The 13,534-nt window shown below is 40.9% G+C and overlaps 1 protein-coding gene across 1 annotated transcript; it reads right to left on the minus strand.

Annotated features, from left to right (window-relative positions):
* Nucleotides 1–914: 914 nt before the first annotated feature.
* Nucleotides 915–10,324, minus strand: CCDC122 (coiled-coil domain containing 122). The gene is made up of 4 exons (XM_025185300.2): nt 10,204–10,324; nt 8,584–8,982; nt 4,858–4,974; nt 915–2,698 (listed from the first exon to the last, which is right to left on the minus strand). Exons 1-4 carry the CDS (start codon nt 10,315–10,317, stop codon nt 2,549–2,551), a joined length of 780 nt encoding a protein of 259 aa, XP_025041085.2. The 5' UTR covers nt 10,318–10,324; the 3' UTR covers nt 915–2,548.
* Nucleotides 10,325–13,534: the final 3,210 nt, after the last annotated feature.

Genomic DNA, 13,534 nt, shown 5'->3' on the forward strand with positions numbered 1-13,534 from the left:
TGTGGACGCAAAGGACAGTGTAGATGCAATAATGCCTTCTGTCGACAGAACTCTGTCGATAAAAGGCGTTATTCCTCGTAGAATGAGGTTGACATACATCGACAAAACTGCTGAGTTTTGTCGACGTTCTGTCGACATAACTCAAAGGCAGTGTGGACGCAGGTATAGTTTTGTCGACAAAAGTCCACTTTTGTCGACAAAACCCTGTAGTCTAGACACACCCCAAATGAAGACTGGTTGCCATGATGGGTTGGACAGACACTACAGCAGCATACATGGGGTTAAAGAGCTGCTTTAGTTTAGTGTGACCCTACTCTTCTGCATCTGCAAATCATGCGGGGGTTGGAGAGGAGTTAAAAAGAGAGAACTCCACTCAGCTACGGGTACCGATGGGAAGGGAACAGGCTGTGAGCTTGCCAGTGCCAAAGAGAACATAGGCAGCCAGCAAAACCTCTGCCATCACAGAAAGAAGAACACCAATACACTCGGCCGGCAAGTGGACAGAAACTTATAATGGATACCCCATCCTTCCAGGGAATTCTGGGGCGTATGGTGTTGCTTTTAAGTAATAGTTCTTTCTCTTCTTTTAAAATCAAAGTGTGATTTCACTTTAACCCAGTAAATTATTCATCTTAGGTAATTGCAGTAGGATATAGAGCTTTGCATTTCTAGGTTATTTTGTTAAAACTATGCCTTATCTGGATGAATAGCATGGTGAATTTACCTTTTTCTAAAGCAAATTTGGGGGACTAAACAAGTGACAGTGACCTTTTGAGATTCACTGTGATTTAGGCATGCATCAGTTTATATGAAAGAAAACACATACTTTTTAAAGTACATAGAAGTTTATATGAACTTTCTTATTAAGGATAAAATAGCAACTAAAACAATAATTCATTTAATTTTAGCTCCCTAAAACCAACTGTATCTAGGCAGTTTAGTAAGAAAAGTTAGTAAAACACATAAATATTCAACTTGCTCAAATACACGAACATAATCATATTTAAAGTCAAATATAAATTGCATAAACCAATACCACTTCAAATTCAATATTAACGACTTTCTGGAATAAATCTAAATATTGGTTGCCTCAGGAGTGAATTGTCATCTAAACTATAAGAATAAGCAATGAGTACAAATTCCTGAAATGCAAACTACAAAATAACACAAACCACAGAGAAACGTTATTATGTAGAGAAACTGGTTATTCGCTAAGGGTCTAACATCAAGTTTTAATAAATTGCCATTTGGTGTTCATTTTCCCCCTAAAAGTACTGGAAAAATGCATGACTTAAAGTCTTGTAATTAAGATGTTCTGTATACTGTATATGAGTACAGAAAGTTAATTGAAGAAGTATGAGACAAACAAGTGATCAGTTCTGTAAAAACAAAACCTCACTCCAGCCTGGAAACAAGTGAACTGAGAAATCTTGGTAATGTGCTGAATTTTCACATTTTCTAGCACTCCTTGTCCAGAGCAATGAAAAAGTTTGCACAATGCTGACAGTTAAAAAATTACAGTTTAAATAATGTTTGGCTTTGTTTGTCAGGGAAAAGGTCACCCATAATACCATAATGGTGTCCTCTCCTTTCATTGTGACATAAATCAAGAGTGTATCACAAGGCTCTGACCCTAGTTCATCTGAATTCAAAAAGAGTTTTGCCATTGGTATCAATAGGAATAGTCTTAAGGTCCTAACATAGAAGCTGCTTCAGAAGGATGGAGGAATCTACATTACCAAGTATTTCTGAATAGTAATTTTATGCTTTAAATTCCTTTAATCCCTTTTAACCCCAGAAAATATAGATCTGCTTGTTTCAGACAAAACTGGTCTCTAGAAAGCAATCTTAATTGAGTAAAATTAATTTTATGTCACGCTTTAGCCTCCATTGAGTTAGACTGTAGCATGTAGCCACAACTTTTGAGTAAGGAGTAGTGTAGGGCTACACAGCCTTACAGTGAACTCTGGGAGATACTATGTTTTGGGAGGCTCAGTTCTTAAACTGCAAGGAGATCCAGGCACATGGAATGCAGGAATGCTATACAGTCTTGTACAGCTGACTCTTCTGCATGGCAAAATGCAATCAGAGAGCTATAGGTTACTTAGAACACTGCACTAATTAGAACTGTATATGAAGCAGCTGAAGCTTCTGTGTCTCATTAAATGCAATTACCTGCCGCATATGAATTTCCCAGACAGAAAAACAATGCAGAACACGATCTTAAAAAAATCCAACCAAATGAAATGGAACATAGCAAATTCACATGGCCTTAAGGGAGCTGCTAATGTTGGTAGATGCTTTTGGAGGCAGCCTGGGAATTGTAATAAATTCTTTCCTGAGCAGTCACTGGCCATATAAACAAAAAAGAATATTGCTTTAGCCATTAAAGGTTGGTACAAAACACAAAATATTCTAGGACACAGAGCAGGAGGGGGGAAAATCACTCATCCTTAGTCCAAGGTTCAAGGGATTATTGCCAACTGTTATTTATAAAGGATCCCATATATTCTAAATTGCTGAACATTGTATTGTACTGTATTACATATCACTCTGTTATCCCAAGGCACTTTCTTAAGTCAGCTGCCTTTTTTTCCATCTGTTGAATGTTCCAGTGCCAGTGTCTTCTGTTTGACTGGAGCTTATTCAGTTGACAATGCAAACGTTTTAGAATAGCATCCCATCTTTTATTCTGTACCTAATAAAACAGAATAGAATACAGCTGAGGGCTGTCTGTAAGTAATATGTGAAACACAAAGATTCAGACTAATGTAGCTGGCAGGGCTCTCTGCTCAGGAAAGCTGCACTGCTCTGGCTAACATTGTATTGTACAGAAAAGACGATACAAAGAAGAGAGGATGAAGATACTTTTTCATTCCTCAAAATCTGGATTTGACTGTACCTTAGGTTACATGGGGACATTAAATGCACTATAAATAAGCTAGGTGATCTCTTTATAGTTACCAATATACATATTATACAACCAACCAAGTGTTTTGCTGAATTTGCTCTAGGTAGCAGTTCTCCATCTAAAACAAACACCTCCTAGACTAAGACATTTGCCTTGTGGAACCTTGTAGGCTTTAAAAAAAAACGATACCCTCACGTCTGTGTGTGTGGGGGGGAGGGGGGAGGAGAGGTTCATTCCCTTTTTCTTTGAGATTTCAAATCTCACACTCCAAATGACCTAAAGAAAATGGAAAGTAACCCCAGGATCAGAGTTAATCTTCAGTCCATAATAGCCATAAGGTAGATAATTAATACTCTTTAATCTCCAGTCAGTTAATAAGTTTATTCTAACCTAACGTTTTTCAGAATGCTTTTAAATTTTCTAAAACTCCTCCTCTATCTTTCTCAGGAGGATTTGGTCATGATAATAAAGTCCTTTTCATATGACAAAGAACAGAGAGTTGCCCTAGGATCTTACAGCGGTCGTGTTTTTGGTTTTCAGTTTAAGAATTTTCTCCTGTTCTATGTAATCTGAAAAAAATTCCCCTTTCTTTTCTATATTGTAGTGCTCTACTGAGCTAGTTTCAAATGTGTTCAAAATCTTTATATTATCAGGCTTTGAAGCACATCATTACATTTTATGGCATTTAATTTCACCAATGAGATAAAGTATATGGAAGTCTATGAATACTGTTCAGCTGTTCAAACAGTTGACTTTGTGACTATTAATGATGATATCTGGGCAGATAGCAAGTTAGGAGCAGTTGTACTATTCCTAATTTAAAGCCAGGTCAAATTCTGAAGGTATTAAGAAAGGCCATTTTCTTGGTGCAATTGGTTAGATATCAGATACCAGGGAGAACAACAAATAGTAAATTGTTTTAGGAAAAGTGTGCATTCTACTCCATTGCAGACTCTTTTAAAAAAAATCCCAATATTATCTCCTTTTCTGAAACATCTTAAGCTTTATACCCATAAAGAGCAACTTCTAGAAACAATAAGTCTATGTCTACACTGCCCTCTCTTGCACAAGAAAATACACAAATGAGGCAAAGCGGTGGATATTGGCATGCCTCATTTGCATAATTAATGAGCTGCCATTTTACGCAAGGGGCTTTTGTGCAAAAACCCCCTCTTGTGCAAGAGCCGTTCTTCCTGAAAAAAATGGCAGAATGGCTCTTGCACAAGAGGGGGTTTTTGCACAAAAAGGAGCTGTGTAGATGACTCCTTTTTACGCAAAAGCCTCTTGTGCAAAAAGTAGCTGCTCATTAATTATGCAAATGAGGTACGGCGATATTCCATGCTTCACCTCATTTGCATATTTCTTGCGCAAACCTGCACAGTATTGACATAGCCTAAATATTACATGTTCTGTAATCTCTTTATTCACTTTCAGAAGAAGTGAAAGGAGGAGTGATTGACATTACTCTAAGATTTGGGAGGGATAGCTCAGTGGTTTGAGTATTGGCCTGCTAAACCTAGGGTTGCGAGTTCAGTCCTTGTGGAGGCCGATTTGGGGCAAAAATTTGTCTGGCATGGTACTTGGTCCTGCTGTGAAGGTGGGGGACTGGACTTGATGACCTTTCAAGGTCCCTTCCAGTTCTAGGAGATAGTTAATCTCCTTTAATCCTGAAGATCTTATGGCTGAAATCCTTCCCAGGATTTTGGGGAAATGCTTATGACTAATTTTTTCCCATGCTCTCAAAAAATCAAAGATAAGCTCTCAAGCTTAGATGAATTTTACCAATATTCAGTATTCTTCAGGATTTGAGCTAGTGTTATCATTTGTTAATATATATATGTTTGGATATGTAGCAACCTGCTTAGTAAAATATTTTACAACTCCAACTATATATGTTCTCTCATATGACTGTAATTATATTCTAATCAAATGACTCTTAACCTTACCTCAATCTCTTTTCTAAGTGTGGCATGCACTTTTTTCTCTTCTTCAAGCAAATTATTCTTTTCCTTGATACACTCTTTTACCATAGTAACTTCCTCTTTTATATGTGTGATTTCTTCCTAAAGATAAAAGGGAATTAAAAACAAACAAACAAAACAAAACATGAACCCTGTTTGTAAACCAAAGATAACTCCAGATAACTCATGACCTGGAGGTTCCCCACCTCTGTTCTAGTATAATTGTTTGCTTTCTATAGTGTCATTTTTAACAATCTGTGTGCATAAACAGTTACTTTAGCTGAAGAAATAAGTCCATCAATTGAAAAATTTCACGTAAATAAACTTCTTGCCTATATAGAAAATCATATGTATTCATATATTTACAAAAATGACACAATAATATTGCTCAGGAACATAACTACAGGAATGCAACAAATACACTCTTGCTCATATAACTTTTAAAAAAGTATTTAGAAGTGTGCATATATATAAGAGCAATAGTCAGCTTAAGTCTGTACAAATTCAATCAACTGATAAATATTTATGTACATAACATGTGATCTAAATTCTCCTCCCAAATGAAATTGAATGCTAATGAAATTATGCCTAATGTATTTGTTAAAGTGTAAGTAGGGAATGAGCTGAGTGGGGGGGAGGGGGAGAGGGAGAAGCTTCAGGACCCAACCATACTTACTTGAACATACCTCTTTTGCCTCATTATTCAGCAAAGAAAACTGTATTGCCAAGTGATCGATTTTGGCTGGGGTAAGGATACAAATCACTTTAGTACTGAGTGCTGGGGTAAAGAAATGTTATCCTTATTGTATGAGTAAAGGGCAGCAGCACGTGCTGATTGAAAGGGTCACCCTCAGCCAAACTGCACTGGCTAATCAGGGAAAACGGATGACAAATGCCAATGAAAGGGCAGGTGGGGGAACAGGTGTTCCTACCTGGAGGGTTCTGTCTACATGTCCTAGATGCCATTTGACCCTCCCTTTCCCCGTTTTTTAAAACTAGAGCTGATTAAATTCAGTTGGATCTTGATTTTTTTAGAGATCACTAGAGCTGAAGTCTCTGAGAGCCAGTTCCAAGTGCTAGGCCTGCACAGCTGCACCAATGCAGCATTTGAAGTGTAGTCCTGCCCAGGGATCTGCTGTGGAGTAGCATTTCAGCCAAACAGCCTGTACTAGCAGTGAGGTTCCATGTGAATTGCTGAAATCACTTGCAGCTGCGTTAAGTGGTGGGACCTCAAGACATGGCGTCAAAAAGGTTATAGCAGAAAGGCAGGTAGCAGCAGAGAAAGCGACGGTATGATGGGCAGTGGGGGCAGAGTGAATGGTGGTGCAGTGACTGCAGCGGGCAGAGATGCAGGCAGAACAGCAGAAACTGTGAGTCAACTGGAGAGGCAGCAGCAGCAGCAGCAGCAGCAGCAGCAGTTCAGGCATTGCTTGATTTCCTCCTTCACCCCAGAGTGGGAGGTGAACTTGTAACCCACACACCTACTGGGTGTGGTGTACAGTAATCCCTCATTTAACACGGCAGATACATTTCAGAAAATGATTGTGCTAAGTGAAAACATGTTATGAGGGTCAATTTTCCCGTTGAAAATAATGGAAAAGGTGGGGGTTGCGTCTGCGCTTGCGGCTCCAGTCTGCACTTGTTAGCAGCTGGGACCGGGACATAAGGTTGGGGGAGAAAGGAGACTGGGTTACAGCAGGGAAGGGAAGTGTTTGGCTCTGGGGAAGAAAAGAGGAGCACAGGGCGGGGGGCTCGCAGCCGGCAGCCCGGTTTCCCCAGTTAGCTAGTCATCGGCAGCTGTCCGGGGCTTCCCCTGCCTCCTTGCAAAGTGGCTGAGGTTCGCTGCTTGCTGTGCCGTTCCCCGGTGACCCCCTCTGGCTGCATACCTCACTCCATCTCTTCCGTCCCCCGCTTGCAGCCAATGGCTGGGTTTCCCCAGCTGGCTGGTCACTGGCAGCTGCGCAGGGCTTCCCCTGACTCCTTGCAAAGCAGCCGAGGTTCGCCGCTTGCCACACCGTTCTCCGGCGACCCCCTCTGGCCGGATGCCTCACTCCCTGTCCTCTATCCCCTGTTTGCAGCCAGTGGCTGGGTTTCCCCAGCTGGCCGGTCGCTGGCAGTTGCGCGGGGCTTCCCCTGCCTCATTGCGTCCGGCGAGGAGGGGTCACCGGGGAATGGTGCGGCGAGCAGCAAACCTCTGCCACTTTTGCAGGGAGGTAGAGGAAGCCCTGTGCAGCTGCCGGTGACTGTCCAGCTGGGGAAACCCAGCCGCTGTCTGCAAGTGGGGGGTGGAGGAGAGGGAGTGAGGCGTCCAGCCAGAGGAGGTCGCTGGGGAACAGCGCAGCGAGCGGCAAAACTCTGCCACTTTTTCAGGGAGGCAGGAGAAGCCCCACGCAGCTGCCAGTGACTAGCCAGCCGGTCGGGGAAATCGTGTTATTGCAGAGACGGTTGTTGTTTGAAAAATGTTCCCTAAAAAAAAAAATCCTGCTATCGCGAAAACGTGTTAAGCGGGCACATGTTAAGTGCGGAATTACTGTACTGGCACTTAGCCCACTTGCAAAGAGAAAGAACGAGTTTGTTCTATGGCCTTAGCTGAGAGCCATCTGGCTTTAAACTCAAGCAATTAGAGGCCTACGCACTAAGCTCCAGAGGTCCCACAAACTCACATGTGAATATACCTCTGAACTCTAGGACTTTGCTGACCATTGACAGCAACTGAGTAGGGTGCAGTGCAAGTAAAAGGGACTAGCTTCTTATAGGAACACTTGTTTGCCTGACTTTCACATTGCAATGTGAGACTGTGAGGCAAAGGACATAGCCCAACATACTCTTTAGTTGAATGTTTCATTTATGCTCACATGCTTTTATATATGGTCGTGATGTTTTCCCAAACTAGTGCTTGGTTCCTTTTCTCTTTTAATGTAAGTTCTTGTTCATTCTACATGACTCAGTGCTGGCAAGTGTGGCAGTATTACCTCTTTAAAGCACTCGGAGTTGATGTTAAATATTCCCAGATTACTGGGTGGGGACTCAAGCCAGTTCTGTTTTGTAAAATAACCGCCTAAATAGCGAACCTGTCCCTTGTTGCTGATGACCCCATCTGGCAGAAGGGTCACTTTTGTAAATGGATTTACATATGATAAATAATTTCTCGCCTATTGTAATTGTCTATGGTAATGCTCAAATAGCAATGTTACCTAGATAAATAAATGATTTAAAACAAACAAAAAGCTGGTTCCTCTATAGAGTTCATTCTCAGAAAAGAAAGATGATGTTACAAAATAAAACTTTCATTCTACAAAGTCTTTTTTTTTTAGCTGAAAGTGGTAATACAGTAACATTTACAAGGTTATATGTGTGTGTTCTGCAAAGTGTATATGTCGGTTTATCTAAGACCCCGCAGCATCCTACAAATAACAGTGGAGGCAACTGATGTATTTGAGCTGACAACTCCATAGTTTCTTCAAAGCCAAGTTAATGTTTTTATATTAAGTGAACCTAGATTTTGGAAACATACATCAGCGGTAGTAGCTGGTACAATTTTACTGCAAACTAAGATCACCATTTACCTATTCTAACTTGTGAAATGAACCTAGATATTCCACATTTTCACACTGTATAGCAAGCACTGCAAAGCTAGACCAGATTATTATGTAATATTGTAAAATAATTTTTATACAATAGGAAAGGTAACTAGAAACAGAAACATCTGACCTGTACTTGTTTTATAACTTGTCCTTCAGGATTCAGGAGATCATTCATTAATTCTTCCTTCTTTGTCTGTAGCACTTTAACCATGTCTCGTTTTTTAACAAGTTCTAGCATAACTGGCATTTTGCTTTCTGCTTCCCAAAGATGCTCTTTATGAATCCTTATTTTCTCACGATACGCACTATTTCTTGCAAGTATCATCTCAAATGCTTCTTGAGCTGCTTCTGTGTCAAGTTTCAGCTTTATCTTTTCAGCATTCAGATCTCTGACTTGGGACTCCAGACTTTCACAGTGACATTTTGTAGTTTCTGTGTCATCCTCTTGCTGATAAATTTGTCTTTCTGTTGCTTTTGTTTCTAATAAAACAGACTCCATTTGTTTTTCAATTTCTTGAAGCTCAGCCTGTAAAATATTGTGATATTCTTCTATGGGGAAAATCCAGTATTTGGGAATATACCAGCAGGCTATTTAAACTACACCATCTAAATTTAGTTAACGGAATTCTTTCTTTTAATCTAATACAAAATATACAATAAATACATTTATGCACCTGAAAAAATTGTTTGAATGGAGGAGCACTAGAGTTCCATTTCCTAAAACCATCTTGATAGATGCAATATCTGAGGCTTTATCCAATTGGTCTTAAAGGTAAGTACATTACATTTCTTAGCTTCAAATGGGTTTATTTTTCTCATGTTCAGATAATGTATAGTGATGATGTAGTCTGATGTGCAGATGATGTATCAGGGACTTGAACCATATCATTCTCCCTAATGTTTTATCTACTCTAAGAGTTTAGGCCAAGCTAAACTCAACTGATTTTCCTATTGCAGATACTATGTAAAATCAGGAGACAATAGGCTAAAACCAAAGTAAATACCTCTTTAAGGCACACTGACAAGTGAAAATGCTGGAGGGATCTTTGTGTGACTACAAGCATTAATGGTCTAAGTTAAGCCACATTGCTGTAAAGTTTCTGAGACTACTTACAGTACTGAAGTAAATAAAGCAACCAGTTCACAGACTAAACCAAAAAAAATTAACATGTCCAGAAATTTGAAGAGCTAATCATGAGTACTATCATAAACATGTTCAATTTAGACTGCTGACATACTATTAGGCAGGACTGTTACATGGAGGACCTGGATAATGGTATGACGAGGGCCATTCTAGATGAATTCCTTGCTGGGACTAAGGAGAATGACCTTATATTGTTTGTATAGAACTTTTTTCAAATCTTAGAATACAAGACAGGAACTTTCAGTAGAACTGCCACTATCTCTGACCTACCAGACAGCTGGATTCAGCTTATCTTAAGCAGAGCCATGGTGATGCTCACAGAGCGGGAAGCCAACAGGAGCTCATGCCCCCATCAGCTTCCCTTACTCCTCACAGAATGAGGATTGCTGGACACTGGTGGGGGTTGCCCTCAGCATTCAATTTACGGGTCTACATTAGACCCACTAAATCGAGCACTAGAAGATCGACCTCCAGAGGGTCAATCTTCATCTTTTCATGCCCCAAGAAAAATAGAGAAATATTAGCTTCCCTTAGTCATAATAAAACCACCCTGTCTATTGTACCACATTGTAAATCCAACATTTTCAAATTAGATCTGATTACCTGCAAATGAGAAAGAACTCTTTTGTTTTTTTCTATTTCTGAATCTTGTAAGTGTTGCTGTACTGCTACTTGTTTTACAACTTCAACTAATGATGGAGAATCTTGCTCAGCCATGTCTAGGCAAAAGGGTAGCACTATAAAAACACAGAATAAAAATGCTGTATACTGCTTTCATGCACTCTAATTTGAGTCCCACATTAAACAGTTGCTACAGACAAAGGACAACAGTTTCAAAATATTCTTGGATGTATTCTTCATAGAAGAACACAGATCAATAAATTAATCCTCATGGCCTGTTTTTGATCATCAAGAATATATTATTAATGGGCTGACACTCAAAGGAAATGATGACAGAAGATTCAAAATCTACATTGCTGAGTTTCTTCTTTAAAACTAAAATTGCTCCTTTACTGAATGCTATAAATGTTCTTCCTGCTAGTTCACAGGGCAAGTCCTCAGCTGGTATGAACAGTCATAGCTGCATATGGTAGCATCACGTGCTGAGGATCTGTCCCCATATTTTTTCACTTGCAGTTCTAATGCAATTCGAGCATTGAAACAGCAGTATATGATTGAGGCAAGCTAAACATAAACCCTCCCATTAAATTGCTTGTTTACTTGATAACGCTTTTACAAATAAAACAAAAATTAGGAAAAATGGACATATAACAGTGAAACAACAGTAGAGCACCCACTGTGTTTTTCAGATTGACTTCAGTAGCCAGCAGCCACATTTAAAACAGTTATGTTTTTTAAGTTTTTCCTGAAGCCTATTGACATTGTTTGTATCACTTATATACTGGAAATAACTGCACAGTCAAATAAGCTGGCTAAATGCTGAGTGCACTGGAAAAAATGTACATGAAAAGGGTATGTATTAAGAGTCCCTAAACTGCAGTCCCCTGCCCATAATTGAGCCATGAGATGGGGCTGTGAGGAGTACTGGATGTGAGCAGCTGCTTTTCCCCCATATAGTTTTGGCTTTGTGAAGACATGCTGTGTGTGGACCATGCTCAATTGAGCAATAGCTCAACTAGAAGATCCACTGAGGAATGCTCCATTATCTAGCATTTGCATCCACAATAGAAAACTGTGGAGATTTTTCCTCTGAAATAATTTCTTTCTACCGTTTTGAGATAAGGGAGAGGCAGGGATAATGCTCAAGTACATTTTAATTTATTTTAAATCAGGAAAACAACTATGCCCGCTTCTCTAGATGAAACTGAATAATAGTGGGACTCCTGAATTCTTGGCCTATCTACTCTCTTAATTCACCCTCTATTATAGTCAACATTATTTTGGCAGGTGCAATTCCTGCAGATGGCATATCTGTGGTATTAAATAGTCTTGAGATAGTGGGAGAAGTCTTAATATTACCACATAGGATGGTACCATGAGTCTCATGATATTTTGTTTTGCTCAAAGAAAGCCCAAGCTTCTGAAGTAATCTTCTTGTGTCAGAATTTCAGTTCTTGTGTCAGTCATTAAAACAAAACAAAACAAAACAAAACACAACAAAAAAAACCCTCTGGCCCTGGTATTTGCAGAGAAAACATGAACCCTAAAGCTGCAAGATCCAGCATGCAAATAAAGAACCCACACATTTATTATTTTTTAAAGAAAAGCTCACAATATTAACCCAAGCTTTTGATTCTTTGAGGCCTGATGTGTGTGGGGTTTTTTGTTGGTGTTGTTTTTCGTTTTGTTTTGTAATACTTAGGACTGTAATACTTCTGCAGCCTTGAAAAATTCCCTTGGTGAAAGTCTGAGGTTAAACAGATCTGTTCCACAGTGTATGGGATTCACATTCCCTCTGCGTGGCCTTTGCTCCCTAGCGGCTGAAGTGGAAACGTGAGCTGTATTTTGGGCCTTTAGAGGCAGGGGTTGCCCATGGAGCTTGACTCAGGGTTAGTTCTAATATAGAAATCATCCAGTAAGTGCCTAACACAAATTAGTATTGACCTCAGAGGCGATCCTAGCCCACAAAGGACTCTGATCAGGAATATTATACCCTCCTCTTACATACCAATAATTAATAAGGGGCCCCCTTGAGTTGCTCAGGGCCCTAGGCAATTGCTGAGTCTCAATGCCTAGTGCTGGTACTGATGGCCCTGGAGTAAGGTTTTGTGAGAGCCCCTTCATAGGGAGGAGCGTGCCAGGAAACTAATAAGGTGTATGAGTTCAAGTCAACAAGGGAACCCCATACTCCCCCCCCCCCCTTCCACCAGGGAGCAGAGTGAGGGCCAGCACTTGTGGCATTAAAACTGAAGCTGCAAACAAAAGTGGAGAGAGGCTCCCCCTGCAGTGCCGCATCCAACCCCCATGCACCTTGGGTTGAGGCAGGAAGCAAAGGAAACTGCAGCAGGCTCCCCCTGAGTGTCACACAGCCCTGGGCAGGGCCTGCAGTGGCCTGCTTGCTCAGGCAGGAAACCTGTGCTGGTGGCCCGCCCCTGCTATGTCCAGGGAGCGTCTCTAAAGAGGGGCAACATGAGAGAGAAGAATCAATAAAGCTGAAGGGAGTGTCTATGAAAGAGAGCGAGCCAACAGGGTGGGAAAGGGGAAGTCACGGTATCGCCAGCTTGAAGAGATCAAAGAGCAAGAGTCGGGCTCCCAGAAATCTTGGAACTGGTCCAAAACAATCCTGACATTTTAAAAAAAGATGTTATTGCATTTTTTTAGCTCAGTCTCTTGATTTTGACGCCCCCTCCCAGCCCGGCCGGATGGTGTGTGCATAGGGTTGCCAGGTGTCCGGTTTTGAACCGGACAGTCCAGTATTTGAGTTTTCTGTTCGGGAAACAAATTGAGAAAATATAATTGAGAAAATATAAATGTTTGGTATTTTCGAAATAAGATGTAATGTAGATTGGGATGTAATGTCAAGTGTGTCCGGTATTTTTGTTGAAACCACCTGGCAACCCTATGTGTGCATGTGACAATTAGAATGGCCAGTTCTTCCATATGTACTAGATAAGGTCATTTTGAACCTTGATGCAGGTGTGCGCATCCCCACATCTGCCTGTCTCCTGCCTAGCAATTAACCCTGTCCTCCAAACTCCCATCAGTTCAGTCCCCCCCAGTCCCCATCCTCACCACCCCATCAGCTCAGTGCCCCGATTCTATCAACCCCCACTGCCCTCAGTTCACTCTCCCAGAACTTACCCCATCTGCATAGAGCCCACCATCAATACAGCTCTTCCACCCCTTCGATCCCCACCCTCCTCACTTCAGCTCCATCCCCCAGTAACCCACAGGTCATAGTTCCACTCTCCCAGCCTCATCCATTCTCTTCTTAGGGTTCATCAACTCCACAGGCCTGTGGGGCTGCAGTAGG

The sequence above is a fragment of the Pelodiscus sinensis genome, chromosome 1 (genome assembly GCF_049634645.1).
Source record: "Pelodiscus sinensis isolate JC-2024 chromosome 1, ASM4963464v1, whole genome shotgun sequence".
In the NCBI taxonomy this organism is placed as follows: Eukaryota; Metazoa; Chordata; order Testudines; family Trionychidae; genus Pelodiscus; species Pelodiscus sinensis.